The sequence below is a fragment of the Apaloderma vittatum genome, unplaced genomic scaffold (assembly GCF_000703405.1).
Source record: "Apaloderma vittatum isolate BGI_N311 unplaced genomic scaffold, ASM70340v1 scaffold40917, whole genome shotgun sequence".
NCBI lineage: Eukaryota > Metazoa > Chordata > Aves > Trogoniformes > Trogonidae > Apaloderma > Apaloderma vittatum.
This window is the reverse complement of record NW_009728664.1, coordinates 43367-63279: the sequence shown is the minus strand read 5'-3', so window position 1 is coordinate 63279 and position 19913 is coordinate 43367. Positions and strand designations below refer to the sequence as shown.

General features: G+C 43.6%; 1 protein-coding gene across 1 annotated transcript in view; it reads left to right on the top strand.

Annotated features, from left to right (window-relative positions):
• Positions 1–317: 317 nt before the first annotated feature.
• PRIMA1 (proline rich membrane anchor 1) overlaps positions 318–19913 on the top strand; it is a 42668-nt gene continuing 23072 nt past the window's right edge. Inside the window, exons 1-2 of the mRNA XM_009874138.1 lie at positions 318–377; positions 862–1012. Coding sequence (XP_009872440.1) covers positions 318–377; positions 862–1012 — 211 coding nt within the window. The remainder of the gene's footprint in view (positions 378–861; positions 1013–19913) is intronic.

Sequence of the window (19913 nt, the reverse complement as noted above, 5' to 3'; positions counted from 1 at the left end):
TAGGAGTTTTACTGCATATTCCTTAAATCCCTAGTCATGTAAATATTGGTGATGATAAGAAAAATATGCTGTTAATAGATGGTCTTTGTCATGTCTAGATGACAATTTGTATTGTATACAATTGTATTGTATATATATTGTATACCACTATTAGCTAAATCATTGTCCATGGCCAAGTGATGCGTAGTCTGGGGTTCTGCAGTGCCTCATCTTCATCTCTATTACTAGCTGACACTGCACGTTACGGAGGCTACAAGCCACAGTTTGTGGTGTTTCCATTTTGACCGTGTCATTTCTGTAGTCTGCAGATGAGTAAAATGTGGGCTTCGTCTCCTCTTGGTGGGAAGCACTCGGTGAAACGCTCTCTGAACATCAAAGTGAGGCTGGCAAAGCAAAGGGGAGATATCCTCTGGCTTCCAGTTCTGCCATAAGGAAAACGAACATAATCCTGACCCTAACTATCTTGTAATTTTTATTAGCTCTCTTTGGCTTGCAGCAATGACCCTGTGAATAATGCATGCTGCTAGATGGCTTTCCTAAGGAAAGAAGGCTTACGCAATCATATTGTCAGCCACTACCCGCTTTCTCCTTACCCTGTAATAACTCAGAAACCAACTGGCCAATTTCAACTGAATGTGGAAGAGAGAAAGAGGTTTTGAAGAGATTGTGTTAAGTAAAAAAATAAAAAATGGAGTTCATGCAAGGAAAAGACCCCTTTGTAGTGGCATTAGTGCAGAACGTGAACTCAGTTCTCGGTAAAGGTCTGAGGTGCTGCTTGGGTACACAAGTCCAAGAAACACATTCACAGAAAAGCATTTTTCATTGTTTCTGCTGCTTATACAATGACTTATTTCCTCACAGATCACTCAGGGTGAGCCCCAGAAGTCATGTTCCAAGCCTGTAGCAGAGAAAGTCACGGACACCTGCGAGGAAGTTTGCCAGTGCAGGCCACCTCCACCGTTACCACCACCTCCGCCACCTCCACCACCTCCGAGGTTGCTAGCAGTGCCAAGTAAGTAGCTGCTGGTACGGTTGTTGTGTGCTGAGGGAGGGAAAAGCAATGGGAATGCCTGGACAGACAGAAGGAGAAAGGATGTGAGAGAGGGCATGGCTAGCTCGTTAGTCATTTTCCACTTAGCAAATGGAGGAAAAAATGTTCTCGGTAGAGATGGAGATCTGCTTCCTGATCAATGAATAATGCTTGGCTTTTGGAGGAAAGCCAGAGAAATTCCCGCCTTTCATTGTATTAGATATGATTCCCTATCTTTAAATGGTTTCCTGATGTTCCAGCCATGGGAAATGCTTTCCTACAGAGATGTAGCGCTGTGCTTCCCCTTGAGTTACTCCTGCTTCACCAGCTGTACCGCTTGGAGGTCCGGGTACTCAAAGGCAAAGTAATTTGTAAGCAGGCAAAAAATTCAAACATTCCTCCTAAACCATTCTGTAGATTTGGCTGTCTTCTTCAAGACACTGGAGCCCTACTGGTTTACCATAGTCAGACTTACTAGTTTTAAAGTGCTTGCAACTGTGACAAGTCAGAGGTGTGTCAGCAGGCAATGGCAAATGAGCAGTTTTCCCACTAATGCACATACAGTCAAGGGCTCATCTATTTCTCTTCATACAAATCAGCACTCCCAAGCCTCATCCAGCCCATCCAAGCTCCTCCTCCCTTCCAACCATGCATCCCCATGGCTGGCACACGTTCTGCCCTGCAGTTCCAGCTGGCTAGCTCTGCCACCTTCCTTCTGTATCAGTATTCCTGTGATCCCTGAAGCACAGATGCTTCCTGGAGAGTGATCGCTGTGCTGGTGGTCCCCAGAGGGGCAGTTCCTGCACAGTGGGATGGAGGTCACTGCTGTGACCTGTGCCAGCTGAGTTCAGGGACGTGGGCTGGACCCTGCACAGACACTTTTACGTCCCAGGTGTTGGATATTCCAGCAAATCTCCTTAATGCTTCTATGTTTTTGCAAATTTATCTCTCACTAAAAGGGTGCCTATTAATTCTCCCTGCTTAGATGAACTCCCCTGGGAACAGTGTTGCAAAGTATACCCAGCATCCTTCTCAGTGCTTCCCCCAAGGGAAAAGAAATCGTTAGCTAGCATCATTTGTCTGCTTGTCTTTATCATTGCCATCCTCAGGTATGCAGAAGACACAAGGAAGGCTTCTGCACAGCTTTTAGCCAGGCAGAGGACAGAGGGAATTTTGCAGTGTGTTTTCTGCCAGGAGCATGCTTCGTATTTGTGCCACACTGCAGAAAATTAAGGCAAAGGCAGGAAAAAACCAACAGTGAAACACTTGGGAAAAGAAGTAGAAAGACAGCTTGGGAAGCAGCTATGAAGGGGATTTATAGCAGGGAAGATCTCTTTCTGTGTTCAAGAAAATGTCGTGGACAGTGATATTGAAAATTCCCTTGATCTTTGGTTCACAGTCAGAAAATAGAGTACTTTACCACTGTGCTTTCTTATACCTCAGGTAGCTCATTGCCCTGAGGTTGCTGCTGTCACCCACATGAGATGTGGCAGAGCAGGGACCAGCCCAGCTGTGCCGGGAGGAGGGCACTGCTGCCAGGCTGCTTCCCCTCCCTGTCAGGCAGCTGATCTGAGCAAGGGGAGTCGTCTCCTGTGAAGTCAATCATATCAGAGAAAAAGAAGTCTGTCACGCATTGTGAAAAGAGGAAAGAGAAATCAAATGGGCCTGCGACTGGGATAGCCTGATGCTTACTCCAGCTGGATTGCCAGATGCTAACCCAGTTCTAAAAATGAGCTATATAAATCCAGATGACTAATATTTTAAAAAGTTATTTCATTTCACATGCAGTAAAAAAATAGATTACACATTCCTTTCACCAGTAAGCTTTAGAGTAGCAATCAAGTGCCTCGTCTTGCAAGATGCTTTCATTATTATTAGCTGTCTAGGCACTGTGATTTAGCCCACGTATACAGCAATCCCCATGCCTGTGAGAATGAGCATGGTTAAATATTTATGTTATAGATGTTGCTTTTAAACAGCGTTCAGATGAGAGGGCAGTAAAGGGACGAGACAAGCTATTGTTAAGTGGTTGATGCTAAACTTGCACTTTGCACTTTTTAAGTGATTTAAGTTAAGTACGGAAAAGACTTCTGCAAAAAAGCAGCAGCTCAGGAGCTGTGAGTTTTTTACCTTTGCGAGGCACTTCATAAAGATGCTGGCATTGCTCTCAGAGCCTTGTGAGCCACAAAAGGCTACAGCCTGCTAGGCACTGTCCTTAAAAGCTCCTTTTGCAATCAAACTGAACGTTGTTGGAGGTTTAGATCATCTCTATATCCTTCTAAAACAGCTACTGTGGTTTGGGCCTGATTATTAAAGTCAGTAGATAGAAAATTCCTGTCCATCCAATTACTACAGCCACTGGCAGCTCAGTTATCTGCTAAATGAAGCCATCTAGTGCTCTTTGACATGCCCTGTCTGATCTCCAGCTGCTGCTGTGGAAAAGCAGGGAACCCTCCTTGTGTCCTCCCTGTCAGTCCCACCCGAATATTTTACAAACCCTACTTGGAGGTATGGAATAGCACTGGGTAACTGGGAGCAGCTGAGTCACTCGCTGAAAGGTTTTTATTGTGCTTGAGGACAATTCAGGACTTCCAGGAGCAACTACAGCGCATCCCCATTCAGTCCCCATGTGTTGCCTGATCTAGTTGGGAGGCGTCCGTGCCCATGACAGGGAGGTTGGATTAAATGATCTCTAAGGTCCCTTCCAGCCTAGGCCATTCTGTGATTCAGTGTCTCTTTAGACATTTCTGTACTGACAGATTGATGATCCAGTGACAAATCTTTAGCTCTTCTTCCTGCAGATGGATCTATAAAAAATTCATTAGATGTTGTGAATTCCAAAATTCACATGTAATAACTGGTAAATGTTGTGTCTGCTTTGAGGGACAATAAGCTGATTCCCTCCACAGAAAGTGAGTAGGATCACACACAACTTAGCAATCAAGTCTAAATACATGAGCTATGGTAGAAACACCAACTTTAAGGGCTTTAGGAGACACCTCTAGTGTTACCATCATGTATTTACAGTAAGAATGTGTGGGGAGTGTTTCAGTGCACCTGAAGAGGCATCATGTCATTTGTTCAACAATATAAATGTGGGAAATTAGATTAGATCATGTGGCCCATATATTTCCAAATTTGGACAACAAGATTATGGACTGGTGAATTCAGAGAATGCCTCTGCCATCAGAACTCCAGGCTCCAGGGAAGAAAACAGACTGCTTTTGTCCTTCTTCAGCCATGACCCCAGGCCTCTTTTTCCCACATCTCTATCTCCTTCACAAAGGCCACTAGTGTTTCTAATGACCTTTCCAAGCCCTGTTCTTGCATTCAGTCATCCACTCTGGAGCTGCTGTAGGACATTCCCTCATGGCAGTATATCCATGTGCCTCCTCCTCGCTAAGTGGAGGACTCCTGGTCTGCCCCAGTGAACCTGTCTGCTTTACAGTATCTCAGTGAAGGTGAGGATCAGCCTCGACGGTCCCTGTGGATGCTGGTTGTCTCAATATTGACAGTTCAGATCTGTCTCTTTCTGTAAAGTGGGACACGTGGAGCATTTCAGTTCTGAGTTTACTGAGCTCCATTCCAGATACAGTTTGTTGGCATCCCACTGAGATACTGCTGTCTTGTTCAGTGTAGATGTGTACTTTAATAAGGGTCTTCAAGGAGAGAGGTCTGTGTAAGAAGTAACTGGGATGGTGGGGACTGTGTGACAAAGTGGTGGACACTGTCAGGAGACATGGTCACTGAGCCAACTGTGGTTTCTCCAGACGGTCTGACATATTGATGTTTCCTTAGTAACTCTCCTTATGCAAGCAGCAGCCTGCTCTTTAACCTGTGACTAGAAAACTGCTTGCTGCTGAAGTGAAGGGAAAGCTCCTGAGGCTCTCGGGGGCCTAAGGCCAACTAAGCTTAGATGCTGACAGCAAAGAAAGGAGGAACTTTCAGTAAAATTGACTGTGGTCCCTAGATGACCTGAAAAGAGATGACCTGAAAGAGATAGAGGTGCTCAGAACCTGGCCTTTAATTAACACTTTCTTTTTTCTTTTTTTTTCCCCATCTACTTTCCTCATTGTCTTTGGATTTCAGCCAGGACTAAGGCAACGTGGATTGGTTTAGGCAGCATTTCTAACCCAGCTTCACAGACCCATGATATTAAGCTAGTTCAAATGATGTTGACCCTTCAAAATCTAAAATACTGCTGTTGTCAACCCTTAAATACTTTCTGAGCATGCAGGTTTCTCCAGGGGCACTGCAAAGAAGAAAGAACTTTGGAAGCAGAAACTAGGTTTTCAAAGCAGGAACAGGTTAAAGCTAGACATACACTGCAGTCAGAATGAGTTTTAACCTATAAAAGATTCGAGGACAAACATTTCAAAAGTGACTTCTTCAAAATGGTGCAAGGACAAGAAAGGCTGTTCAGCATGAACACTTGCTAGTTGGCAACATTTGCTATCTCTGCTCTACCCATCTCCCACATTGGATGAGGGGTCCATGGTACTGCCATCCCCTCTCTGGGTGCTGGCAGTGTCCAGTCAAACATTGCTTCAGTCAAAATTTAGAGGTGGAAACTTAATAAAAGGATTTATCTGAGATCATTAGAAGCTATAGTAGTACAGTTGAGTCTGGATACATGAACCAACCTCTGACTTGTTGGACGCTTGCAGATATGCACACAGTGATGTCTTTGCAGCTTCTGGCCTCAGTGAAAGTTTGCCCTGAGCTGTCCACTGAGATAAAGCATAATCAAGTCAGTGCAAAGCCAAAGTGAATGACATCACTGCAGAGGACTCTTAATCTCCAGGCTGTAATAGTATGATTTTGGTTTTCAAGGTGAAATCTTTATCTTTGGAGATAGCGCATCTAATTAACTAATTATTTGGGCTGGCGAAATTGCCAAAATCAAAATGACCAACTATAGGAAGGTTGCAACTTTTTGACAGCTATATGAGCACAGATGTATAGCTCAATTTCAAAAAGCATGCAGGGTGTCTTCAGTGCAAGTAGGAGAGCTAAGGAAATTCACATCTTTTAGTACAGATGGTGACAATATGTGTATATAGGCAGGAGTCTGAAGTACAGAACAGTCTGGAACTTCTCAAACTCTGAGTAGGTTTTAAAGCAACTAAAATTTGCAGATTTGTCTTGCTGATTGTTAACAACATAGCTGTTCACTGCAGAAATGTTTTTTCCTTGGGCTTTTCTACAACCTAAAGCCTTGTGGTAGAATGGACAGGGTTACCCAGTGTGGATCCAGAGAATGAGTTTGAGGCTCAAGCTGAGCACTGTCTCCACAGGGTCATTCAAGCAGGGGAGCTGAGCATGGTCCTGATGCTCACCATATCACTTGTACTACATGGGTACAGATGGCAATGTGCTTGCCTACACAATGCCAAAAGGACTTTTGTCCTTGGCAGATGTATATGATTGTCCCCCAGGAGTTGAGGGGAGGTTGTGGTTGCAAACTGAATTTAAATTCTCCTGGAGGCTGCCACGAGTTTTGAAAGATGAGGCACCGAAGAATTTGCTGTGAGCAGTCTGCCTCGGCTGCTGCAATACAGGTTGAGCATCTCAGAGAGCTCCGACTAAGTTTCCCTTTGGGCAGGTCTCTTGTCTTGTGGTGAGTGCTTTGCACCTTGCCAGTTGGAAATGCAATTCTGACCCTAAGGGTGGCAGGACCAGCCTTTACCTATGGCCTTTTTACCAGATGGACAGGTTATGAGTAGTTCTGAGATATTTGGGCACATTTGAGGAGTCTTGGATTAACTTCTCCCAAGTGCCCAAAGGAATTGTTAGCAAACAGTTGGAGGTGGTTTTGTTTTATAATATGAGGAAGATGTGTCTTGTATACTTCATACAACATAGTCACTACGAAAACTGAACAGTAATGTGAGAGAACTACAGTAGCACCAAAATGTCAGGGGGCACATTGTCTCCTACTCTTTATGCTAATGACAGCTACTGTGAGAGAATATTGTTTTACCACAAGACTGGTCTAGACAGTGATTTTTTTTTAAAATGCTAGCGGAATGCTGAAACAGGGAAGCCCTTTCAGTTCTCTTAACGCAGCTGTCATACTGTGAATTACAGTCTTGTGTGAGAGCATTGTTTATAATTTACAAAGCAAAACCAAAATTCAATTCTTGTCTTCTTCCATGTACGCTTTCATTTTACTGGAGAATTGAGACTCTATAAGAACTGGCAGTAGGGTTTTGAGGCTTTCAAATCTAAATTGAAATCCAGCCCTGAAGCTTGGAGTCATGGGTGATGGCACATGCAGAGTCTAGTCCAGGTCCCTATTGTGTTGTTTTCACATCACAGACTCCACCTTCTCTGTTAGCACAGTGAACCGAATCATTAAGCATCGAAAATGGGATTTAGGCAGAAATTAGAAATGCAATTATTAGATCTCCTGCCTCAAACTGCAGGCACCTCTGATTTTATCACTAAGGACATAAAGACTTAACAAATCCTTATATCTTTTGCATTTAGCATGTTTATTTCTTGTGTAGGTATAAAAGTTACAAGTCCTCACCTCCCAAATTATTTAGGATGAGGAGATTTCCTAAGCAGCAATCAAATATGAATTCTGAAATGGTTCAAACATCTGGGATGTTATGTTAAGTCTGAAGAGCTGGATTTAGTGACTAGAAAGCAGGCAAGACTGGAAAGGTTCATGCTAATGCTTTCAAGTTAGGATTCTGCTATCGCTTGTGCACCTAACGTCTCCTGTTGGGCTGATGTAAACTCTCCGTCTACATTTGTAAAACACTGGTTAGATCAGACTGTCAATCATAGCTTCCATTGCTTTCCCAGTTTAGTTTTTCACCAACATAAATTCTGAAATGTTTTGTCAAGTCTAATTTTTATTTAGGCAAGTGATGAATCTTCCCCCTCTCTGGGACCTTGCAGATTTGTTTTGAATTTTTCATGCAGTAATAAATCCATATTATGGAAAAATCCACTCTGTTGAAAATGCACTCGTTGATACATTTTGAAGTATTTAAAAGTAAAAGCCTCAGGCCAGATTTTGCAGTGCAGAAGTCAGTGGGAGTTCTGTTATCTATAGATTAAAAGCATTGTCTAATTTTGAAAATGAAGCACCAGATATTAAACTGATTCCACAGTAGAACAGTCCTTTCTATCCTGAGATGCATACTCCCAAAAGCTTGATTTTTTTATTTTATTTTTTTAAGCAAAAGGAGTTGGCTAAGATGAAGACATTAATTCCCTCTGTGGATGGCAGTGTATTTGTACGTGCCTAACATTTCACTGATTAAGAAGATAACAAATCTTCAGTGAAGTTACTGGTGAGTCAGAGGCTGCTGATTTACAAGTAATTGTAGGTTCCCCTGCATATGGCAAAAGGAGTTGTGCCTCAGCTGGACAAGTCAGGTGTAGACTCTTAATGGGCGCAAACATTCTGTCAGGGAGGACTAAGCAGCTGACCTTGGTAAAGCAAACCCACAGAAATATATGCTGTTGTAATGATTTCGTCCATTGTCTTTGTAAACGTGACAGAAAGGTGTTGTACTGTCTGTGTAATTGCAACTTAAGGCGATTTTTAAGTTGATGTAGCAGATCAAGGAAGCAGCAGTCTGGATATTTGGGTGAGTACATAGTGTCCATTAATATAGTACAAACATAGGTTAAAAGCTGATGCCACTGCTAAAAACTATCATAGATAATTAAGCAAGTATATTTAACGCTGCCACTAGTAAATCATATATTATAACGACACATATATAGTAGGAAATTGTGATTTTCTACTTGTTGTTTAAATGAATCATTTTATAATTTTGAAATGCCTTTTAAATAGAGCTGATATTTCATCAGTTCATTGGTTAGAAATATTTTATACAAAAATCTGTTCCTTGACAAATGCTGTTGGACTTTTACCAGGACCACTGCTACTATTAGGCTGGACCAGTGGAGCAGATTCTATTGAATCATCCCTGGACATTTTCCTTTTCTTTTGGAAGCAGTCCATAATCTTTTTTCATAGCCACTATCGAAGGTAATTACTATCAGTGAAGCAAAGGGTGGGTTTGGTTTAGGCCTCAGTGGGATTTGGCAAGATGCAGGTGCTCGGGCATCACTCAGCAGCACTGGCTGCCTAGTGCCATCAGCTTCAGTAGGGAGTGATGAGGGGAGCAGCATCTCTGCAAAAGCTCACCTACCCGTGCAGGTCCAGACTTCTGTGTAAAGCCTGAGGAAAGTGCAAAAAGGAACTAGTAACCAATTTGCTTGGGTTTGTGATGGTAAGGTATGCTGTTCCTTGTCTTCTAGCTTTCAGAGACTTACAAATGTACTCTTGAGTGATGACTGATGAACTTCATGTTGGGCATTTGGCATGGTGAAATCACTTGATCTGTTAATGTGATGTAATTGGCATTTTAAATGTTCTGTATTTTATGGACACACTGATAAATCTAATTTTGTTTTTATTAGAATTAAATTTATCCCTGGTGTGGAAAGCATTTCACACATCAGTTCTTTTTACTCTGGGTGGATCGTCAACTTTATTTCCCTTAAGTTGAACATAAATACAATTTGCAAAAGGAACTTGAGTGCACTAGGTATGGTACTTATTAACTGATCTCTTCAGGGACATTTTTAAGTGATAGCTCTAGCCATTACTTTCACCCATAACTGAGACATTGAAACGATACAAGGAGTTATCTATGTAACATCAAACAGGGGGATTGTGTTTATTTAGACATTGTACACTAACAGAAATATCTGCTACATAGTCAGCCAGCTGTTCCCTAAAACTCAGGCATATGATTTGCAATATGGCTTTCTTTGTAACGTGAATTCTTTAAAGCCATCTGTACTTACCAATCTAAAGTATATTCTATTACAGTCATTCTGTCCATTTAGTGTGTGAATGCCCAACAGGCAAACCATTAATTTTTCAGAGATGGGCACAAACTACTGCCCTTAGAAACTGCTGCTGCTAACACACCAAGAAAATACTCCAAGTGTGTTCCAAGTCTTTCACAATCTGTGTTAAGAAATTCAGTCTGCAGTTGGCTGAAGCTGGTTTTGTATCTGCCTTCCCTGAAGGCACTGATTTTGAGACAGTTTCAGCTCTCAGATATGAGGCTTGTCCAATCTTTACTGTTATCTGGAGGTTCCTGAGCTCTTTAAAAAGCTGCAAAGGATCTAAGAGATAATATCTTAATCATACCAATAGCACTGAATTTTACTCATGTTTCATAGCCTGTGACTTTGATGGCACCACTCATGTGAATACCATTCAGCCTGAAGAAGTTGTGCAGATATGGACCTTAATTCAATCTATATATATATATAGAACATTATGACAAGAAAATCTGTCATCTTTCTGTGAGATTGAATCTGCTGGCTCTGAGGTATCTTATAAATCATTTGCTAGCAAAAGACTGGTCATCAGTGTAGGAGCTTAGACTTCTGAAATCATATTTCAGATGTTTGATTTTCAGCCTATATCATCTCTCCTTTGAAGGCCTGTTGACTGAAAGAGATGAAAGATGGATACACTTTCAGAAGACTTGGTGGAGATGTGCTGTGACTCCTGCAAAGGAGATATCTTGTCCACCCTGCAGGGAATGGCAAAAAGAGAATCCAGGGAGCTGCTTCTCCCTTTGCCACCAACCTGCTGGGAGATCCCAGGAGAGTCGGCTACCCTATCAGCCACTGAGTGTTATCATATCTGAAACAGAGGTGATTTTCCACCTCTGCAGACTTCATATTTGAGATAAGTGGATGTCAAGCACTGAAGATTGTTATTAGTTTTAGCTTCAAAGGTGAACTGTAATTGCTATGGAATTGATCAGCTATGTCCTGTCCTGTCACTTATTAAAGTGGAGGCTGCACCACCACCACCACCACACAGCAGGGAAGACGAGGCATTCACCGTGCTGGGAGCAAGAGGCAGAGCCTATGGCCACGCTGTCACCGCAGAGTAATGAAAGGAGGGAGCCTGAGGGGCTGGATGAGAACCTGTGGTGCAGCACAGCACTATGTCACGTCGTATTTCTCCTCTGTCAGTGATGATACAGCTTCAACAAAAAGCTGACAAAAGAACGTAGATCAGCAAATATGGGAATGAGCAGCCTGGAAGGGCTATCGCTATATATACTTGCCGTGTCCATATGGGTGCCACTGCCACAGCACCTTAACAGGCTTAGCTGTACCTGCCTTCGCAGCACCTCTTGGGGCATAGGTTTCATCCAAGGGTACCCAAGGTTCAGTAAAAGCAAGGGCTAGCTTTTAAAAGGCTTTTATCACCTAAACAAAACCTGCTCTAAACCACTTAACTCCCAGCAAGTGTCCTAAGTCATGGCCCGCTCCACCTTAATTTGGAGAGGACAGATGCTTTCTATGTGCTGTTTGCTAAGCACTTCCTCACTGTTGATCTGAGGTGAATGATGATCAGCAGGTCACGAGGGAGGATGCAGGGAGGGTAAGACCAATTTTCTGCTCATGTCTTTGCTCCTTTGGCAGTCACTTCTTCACAGGATGCCCTCTGCAGCTGCACCCGCCCATGTAGGAGCCTGTCTCTCCCTGAAATACGTGGCAGCTGGTGATAAGCCCATCTTCTGCACTAGAACAGCTTCTGAAACAGCCTGAAAGCAAGCCAGCTTGATTGGAGGAAACAACTGTCCTGAAGACTCATTTCTCTTCATAACTATCTTACTGTGGTGGATCTGGGAGGTGATATTGGCTATGTGATGGAAGAAGAAAGCTCTGTGGGGAAACGTATCACCTGTCCCCAGCAAGTTCTAGCTCAGAAGAGACCTTTTACTTCTTTCACCGATCGCTGCTTTCGTCTCATACCGAACGCCTCAGGGCCCCGTGCTGTAAGCCTGCAAGCAAAGGTAGCTCTTTTTCTAAGAAGCTTGAAGAAGTCTCCACATATCTGATTCACAGCAGCAAACCTCCCCCTGCCCGTGTTGAAGTTGCTCACGTTTACTGAGCCCAGCAGGTCCCAGCAGGCAGAGCGCCCACCACAGCAAAACCACCAAAACGGACGCTTCTGAGTTTTTTCCACTTTGTTTTGAGATGCAGCGATGAAGCCAGAGCCTCACACAGTGGGATGGCCAACTGGGTCCTCGCAGAAATGGCCATGGGACAGGGATACCTGGGACATGCTGGCAGAGGACAGGCGGAAGTACTTGCTTGGTCTGCAGGGCTGAGTACAGCCTATTACGGGGGTTAAGTTCATCCATAAAACATGTTGAGAGTTCACTCACCTCTGTGTCACGCTCATTTTTAGATCCTCTCTAGGAAATCTGTGCCAGCCAAAGCAGAATGGATAATGGATATACGGAGATGTCAATCTGCATGCATGTGTGTGTGCTAGTTGAATACTGGTATAAATATGCTAATATGCTTTCAAGTGTCAGAGCACGGAAATGGCAAAGGCAGATTTAGCATGAAGGTTTAGTTGTCAAGCCTCTTTTCTCCAGGATGCTTTTTTCATTGCCATAATGTGACGAGCTCCCCCAGTTGGCTGGGGCAAGCAGATGATCGTCAGCACTGTTTTTCCCCACAGAAGAACAGCCGGTACTCTCTGTACGTGTCGCTCGCTGCTGGAGAGCCAGACTGCGTGTTTGTGCAATGAAGTGGATGGTACTGTGCTGGCATATCTCTGTGCCTGTCAGTGGTGCCTCTGTTCAAAAGAACTGAGGATTACTGTCCCCAGGTCGGTGCCGTGCTGCTGTGTTTGCTTGAATTGGTAGCTGATGAGGAGGTCAGGGAAATGCAGCTACTTCTTGTAGAAATATAGGTGAAGTACTTACAAATTTATCTATTTGTTCTATTAGAGAAGTGAGAAAGGAATAATAACAGTGCTGACATGCAGCCTTATGTTGCACTTTTTATCCCTACGTCTTGCAAGAGTTTGGAAAGCTGGGACTGCTGTCACCATCCTGGAGAAAGAGAAACAGGGACAGGGGGTGAAAAAGTTTCCAAAATCATCCAACAAGCAAGGGGGAGACGTGAGACAGGAACCCACATCCTGAGAGGAATTTCTGCCTAAGTAAAGAGAGGATAACGCCTATATCATAAAACTCAGAACATTAAACTTAAGGTTGTATATTTACATACTCAAGTTAAAGCACACTGGCTTTTTTTGGGTGCTCAGAACCTCTGTAAATCAGGTCACCTCCTAGAGTAAATTCCAGGGTACTAGTTTAACAGCAATTTTCCCTGCATTTGTAAACTGTGGCTTAGAGGCACCAGATACCCACTAATCTGATCAATGAGTCCTGTGTTTCAGAAAGCAGGCGACTGAGTACAGCAGGGTTTGCCTGAGTGGTGGCTCTCTCAGGGAGGCTGGGACTACCTGGGGTGTCACTAGGACCGTCTTGGTGCTGCCCAGCCTGGCATTTACGCAGGCTGTGGAGAGCAGGGAGATGTGACGGTGCCGACGAGGCTCTCCACAATGGCCCCGCTGGTGTGAGGACGAGGCCACCTTCCAAGGCACAGGCTTCAATTCTCATTTGCTTGGGACAGAAGCTGACAGTGTGTGATTTAATCAGGGTAAAAACAATTCAGTCCTTTTTGCTGAGGGAGAATCAGATGGTGAGGGAGAAACAGCGTCTCATTGGGAGACTGCTGGTTAGAAAACATGTGACAAAGTCAGATCAGAGGGCAGCGGCTGACGTGAACGTTCATTGTAAAGATAAATGCCAGAGCCGAGTGTTAACACAGAAACTAGCTATGATGTAATCTCCTTAAAAGCCTTTTTTCCACAAGGCCTTTAAATGCTACTGCGTTTCCAGATCATGCTTTAGAGAACAGACTCTCCCTCTGTGCTTGCTAACCCTGCTCTCCTCCAAAAGACCTTGGCAGCTGAAACCATGTTTTTTGCTCTTATTTGCAGGGTTGTACCTTAGTTCTGGCAGGTCCCACCAGCTTCACCAACAACCTAATACGATTAAGGCTGCAGATTCTGGCCCTCAGCCTGTCAATCGTTTGGAGCATAGACTTTCCCTCTGTACTTTTTTGATAGTCCTTTGACTGCTCTGCTGTGTGCATCATCATCCTTCCATAAGCACGTAGGACTCTGAACTGAAATACTGGTTTTCCTTTGCAGCTGTGCAAAACGAGCACAAGTTATCCCACAAGCTTAGCATCTGCCTTTCTGGGCACCTTAGGGATCTCTCCTCATTTCTGATTATAGGTCTCGGACACATATTGCTCCCAGCATCAGCGTTGCCGGTTTAGGGCAGAGATCTGGCACTTACCCCAGCAAGTCAACAAGGGAGCTTGCTGCTTCCACCCCTGTAATGTAGTTATGGCCAAACCCAGTGTTTGCATCTACTCCCAAGGAGGAGGTAACACGATCCAGAGGGTAGGACTGGCTGGGAGTCAAAAGATGTTTTGTTTCCTGGCTTTTCCACCGAGCTGTGGTGACTTTGTGCAAGCTGCTCCCTCACTATGTGCTTCACTTAGCCTGGGTGACACATATTTTCACCTGCTATTATTTTTATTTTGGTCCTAATGATATGTTCATTTTCTAAAGGATTCTCAGATCTCCCAGGGAAAAGCAGCTGCATGAGACCTACCAAGAGAGCACAGCTACATGGGGCTGTAGTGGATTCCACTACAAAAGCCAAACCTAGATGCATACAGGTTTAATAACTTGCTTAGATCATAAGAACCACACTTAAAACTCCCCCATCCTTTTTCACTATCTGTATCCACGCTCTTTTTTTTTTCCACCAGTGGTTCCAGTCATATTTCTTGCCATAAGCCCTGCACTCCTCTGTAGCCCACGACCTTCAGAAAACTGATGCAGAACTGCCCCTTTTCTCCACCTCCTGCAAACTCCAGTGTCCAAAATTAAGTACAAAACTGAGCATGTTTCTTTATCAGAAGGGAAGTACTTTTAGAAAGAAGAGCAAACTAAGGAGATGGGAGAACCAAGAGTGTAGAACAACAGTGTCTACAGTGTAAAAGCTGCAGGGGAGGGAATTTCTCCAGCATCGTCCCACACATGTTTTTATTATAGCAGAAGTTCCCGCTGTGTAGTGATGGCAGTATCTCCCTTAAAAGTGTAGTAGGAACATATGCATGGAGCAGCTGCATGATATAAACTTGTCTGCAACATAATGTCATAAGCAGAAGTATCATCTGCTACAGGAATAACTTATTTCCACCAGTATTATTTAACCTAGCTACTCCAGGGAGGCAGTAAATTAGGACAGGATTTCTGCTGAGCCCACCGCTATTGCCTGGTCGTAGCTGTTTACACAGCCAGCTCATGGCACTCTGGAAATGGCCCTTAGTTTATAAGCAACAGGAAAAAATAAAAATAAAAATAAAAAAAGCTAACACAGATTTTTCATCTGGATCCAAATCTGCTTCAAAATTAGGTGATTCTTATTTTCTTTAAGCCAGTCTGTTGCACATTGTGTACACTTACAGCCATGCTCCAGACATGGTGGTGGTGGGATAGGATATTTTTGGTCTAAAGATCTTTGCTCACTGGGTGACATCTTCCTCCTGTGCATTTTCTCTGTGGCAGGATCTCAGGGAACAGGTCCAGCAGAGCAGCTTTCTGGGTTACTGCACTTTGGAGACTGTGATAATCCAAACCCTTTCCATCATGTTTGGATTTACTGGAGATGAAATTGCTCCAAATGGACCTCATCTGTTAATGAGGCCATCATTATAATGAGGCCTTGAACACTTCCAAGGAGGGGACATGCACAATTTCTCTAAGCAAACATGTGCAAGCATACAACAGTGCATGTGACACAAGTCTTGCTCCTCTAAGGTGGTCTGCACCCAGTGTCTCCTCTACATCATTTCTCATCTCCCATCATTTCATATCTCCCAGAAGGCAAGACTGTAGCCACTACTGGGGTGCCAGGAGAGAGTCAGCCAGTGCCCAAAGCCCTCTGGCCAGCCGCTAGATGGATTTGGTTATGACCATGGCAAAGAAGATGCCCCATTGCAGATGGGGCCAAATGCAAGTTATCTTTCTTCAAGGTTTAATTGCATGTACACGCTGCTGGCAACAGCACCTGGTGGTGCTGGACCTGCTTATGTCTTGGATCCAGCATAGCTGAAATCTGGGAATGCCTTTCCCTCCCCCTCCACAAGTCAGCTCACCGTCTTTGCTCTGGGTTTGCTGTGTGGTCTGAAGGCAGTGCAGAGGAGGATTATGGCCTCTTGCAGGCTGTCTCCAAGGCTGTGGCCAGCTAGTCAGGGAGAGGGCTGATGCAGCCCCCAAGGCTCCTGCTGATACCAGCATGGCCTTTGACATTTGATGTGATGCGCTCCTGCATCTCCCCTTCAGCAGTTCCAGCGTGCCCAGGAATGTTGTCTGCAGGCAACAGCTGTGAAGGGAGGTTGACGAGGTGATTTTTGGACTTGCCAGGGAAACAGCGAAGTGCATCCAGTCATATCTTATAGGTCCTATATGTTCTAAATGAATCATTTCAGACACATAGATGCCCCAAATGTGAATGTTTGCCTTTACATGTTCAGCTGATGTAAGGATTCTCAAGTGCAGGGAAGACAGAGAAGGAAAAAGCAATCGGTAGTTTCTTACATATTGTGTCACCAACACGTACTAATTAATCCTGAAAAGCCACTCAGAATGCAAACTTGTTTAGCAAAACTATTGGCAGAAGTTTCATTTATATGGATGCATATGTATACCTCTTTATATACGTACATTAAATATGTATTTCTCATACAAATGTCCTTTCTAAGTATACATGTATGTTTATACATGTATATACATTGATTTGTACACATTTATGTATATATATATCTCGACGTGTATATATTGTTGCTCTCACAGCATGCAGAAACCTGACACAGTTAGACAGTCCTCTTCATCTGTCAGTGGAAAATGGTGATCTTGCTTTCTGTGAGCCCGTCTTTGTACCTGATCACCAGCTGGAGCGTTGCCTCTGCGAGCGGCTGTGGTTGCAACGTGAGCATAAACTCCAGTTTCCTACTGGGGCTTGTGCGTGGGAGCAGATGTGGGGCTGGGAAGCACAGAGACCCAAACTGCAAAAGAATCAAAATCACTTTCCACATTTAACTGGGCAGTTTTTTCATATACCTTGACATCTGAAATCACATATCCATGAAATCACTTCTCCATGTTTTATGGGCTTGTTCCCGCATCCCAGTGTGATAACAGCTCTAAGAACTAGTGGCTTCTCTCTGGCTTGCAAATGGAGATGCCAACATACGAATTATGTAAATATATCAAAATAATAAGGCAAATGAGAGTGAAGATGAGACTAGAACACAAAACCCTGCCTTAGCCAGTAGATCAACAGATCTCTAAAATATGTGGCATACATAAAGGTTGGTAGAAACACATTGCCTGCATCTCCAGTTCCTTTTAAGTTCCAACCAAGACTAATAAAACACTTGAGGCCCGTGGAATATGAGCCTGCCTTCAAAATAAAATCCAATCTCACTTCCTAGCATGCTAATTAGAAGTGCACGGCTGATTCAGGCAGCCCTACAATAGCAAGAGGAGCGCTGCAGGCATAGAGATGGCAGGGTTTAGCCTGTTGTGAGTATACGATATTAAAAACAGACAGATGTCTCATAAAGATGATTACGCCAGCACTCTTGACCTTTCTGCAAGAACAGGAATAAAAGCAGGAGGAAAAACAATAATAAGTCTTGATTTGTCTTGAATGCGTTCTTCCTTTTTCAGGCATGAAGTTACTGTTGTTGTAGAGAGGTGAGGTGGGTCACTGTCACCCTTCCACGTCACATCGGTGCACACTCACCAGCTGCTTGGGACCAAGCCTGCAAGCAGATTGACACACTCAGACCTCAGCCAGAGCCACCTCCGCTGGGATTGCACAAGGGAGCACGGGTCACTGCCTCCCTTAGCTATTTTCCGGCTCAGCCCTGTATTTGCTTTGAGTTTGTTTTGTTTTGTTCTGGTTTGTTTTGCTTTGCTTTGCTTTGTTGGGCTGTCTGATGGGCGAGAGCGGGTGGGAGGGGATGCCCTGATGCAGGCTCCCTGCCTCAGCATCGCTGCCGAAGGCTGCACAGAGGCACCAGCCCAGCGCAACCGCCCTGAAGGAGCACTTACTCTCTCCTGACAGACTCAACAGTGTTACTTTCTAATGTCCCGACATTCCCATGTGAAAAGCAATTCACCTACAACCCATATTGTGATGGAAAGTAGTAGCCCTAATCGAAATAAATGACAGGAGTACTACATTTCAAAAATCTGACCTTTATAAAGTACAACCATGTCCGCTAAAGATAACCTGAGGGCGTATCCGAGAATTCCAAGTCCTGTTTCTATATTCTGTCACGAACAGTACAAGAATGTGTCACTTTTATAATATACACAAAACAATTTAGTACTTAATCCAGAAGATTAAAAAAGCTTCTTCACTGTTTTTTTGGTTTTGATAGCTCAGGGCAATTTTGAGAGTGACCCACTCTGAGATTTGCTAAAAAGAAATCTGAGACTTCTTTGTGATTTTATGGAAACTTCCTTTCCAGTGACGCAACCTCTATTTTTGTGCCTGGACGTTGAGGGAAATACTCTCTGTAGCTGAGCAAGACTTTTCCTGGTGTGCACATTCCAGGACAGAGCCATCTGTGTACAGATACCTGCTAACATTAGAAGTGGAACTGTGTCTTTATGCTGAGCCTTCAAAACAAATGTAGTCCAAGAAAGCAAGTGTGTAAGATTTTTGTGGTGCTGAAATAGTTTGCAGGATGCCTTTGCTCTAAAAGTACTTTTGCATGAATTTGTTTTCAGTAAGTTGGATCCAGCCACCCAGTGTAGGTCTGAAATGGGTCTGTTAATTCACTCTATTTATTTAGGCCTGGTGTTTTTGAGAATAGGAGAGGGTGTTGGCCTTCTAAGAGTAAATCTAATGAATTTTAAAGCCAACAGAAAAAAGGCTTTTTGCTCATGTGCATTTTCCAGTGATTGGATGTTTTCTTTACTTAATTCTCATTCTGAGTCTAATCTCTTTAGCTGAATTTAGACTTCTTTTAGGATAAATGGAAAGTCTACCAGACTCTCACCAAAGCTGATAGACTATTGTGATGAATAATTGCCCTAATGGTAATAATTACTCTATTTCTAATCTAAATATGTGTAGCTTCCACTTGTAGTGGAGGACATTCCTGAGTCATTTACAGACTCTATCAGTATCCATCACCCTATTTTGGTGATCTAACATTTATAGTTAGATTTAGAGGTATGCCAGTTCTCTAGCTTTTAACTCAATTTGTATGTTTCACCCTTACTGTGTAACTTTATAGTTTCATAATCCAAACATTATTTGGAATTGAGTCGGAGGTCACAGCAAAGTCTAAAGTTGTCACACCAGCACTAATACATCTGTTGACCAAACCAGTGATCTCCTCAGAAAATATCTTGTTTGACAATATTGTCTTCCTAAACCTGTACTGTTTAGCATCAATTATGTATTTTTATATTTTATTAATTGAATGAGATCATTATTTTGGCAGGTTTTCTATGAGGATGACAGTCTAGATTGCTTAGCTCATCCTGCTATTCTTCTTTAAAGTGTCATCACCTTCTTACCACTTTTCACCCAGCCATGTATTCAGTGTGCACAAAGATACTTGAGGGCTTAGGAGAAAAAGCACATTTTCCTTCAGTTGAACTTTGAAAATCACTTTCTCTGTTCAGCTGGTTTAGAGACCAGTGAAGAGCAGCCAGGAATGAGTCAAACCAGGAGGCAATCACGCTCTGAGCAGCTGAAGCTGCTCACATGAGACTGGTGATGGGTGCCAAGGGAGCTAAACCATGGCTGGGCTGGCCAGCCCTCAACTCTCAGTAGCCCTGCACTGATGCCAAAGGGAGTCCCCATGCCCAGGGATGTCCTCCACTCGCCACACAGACTGCTGT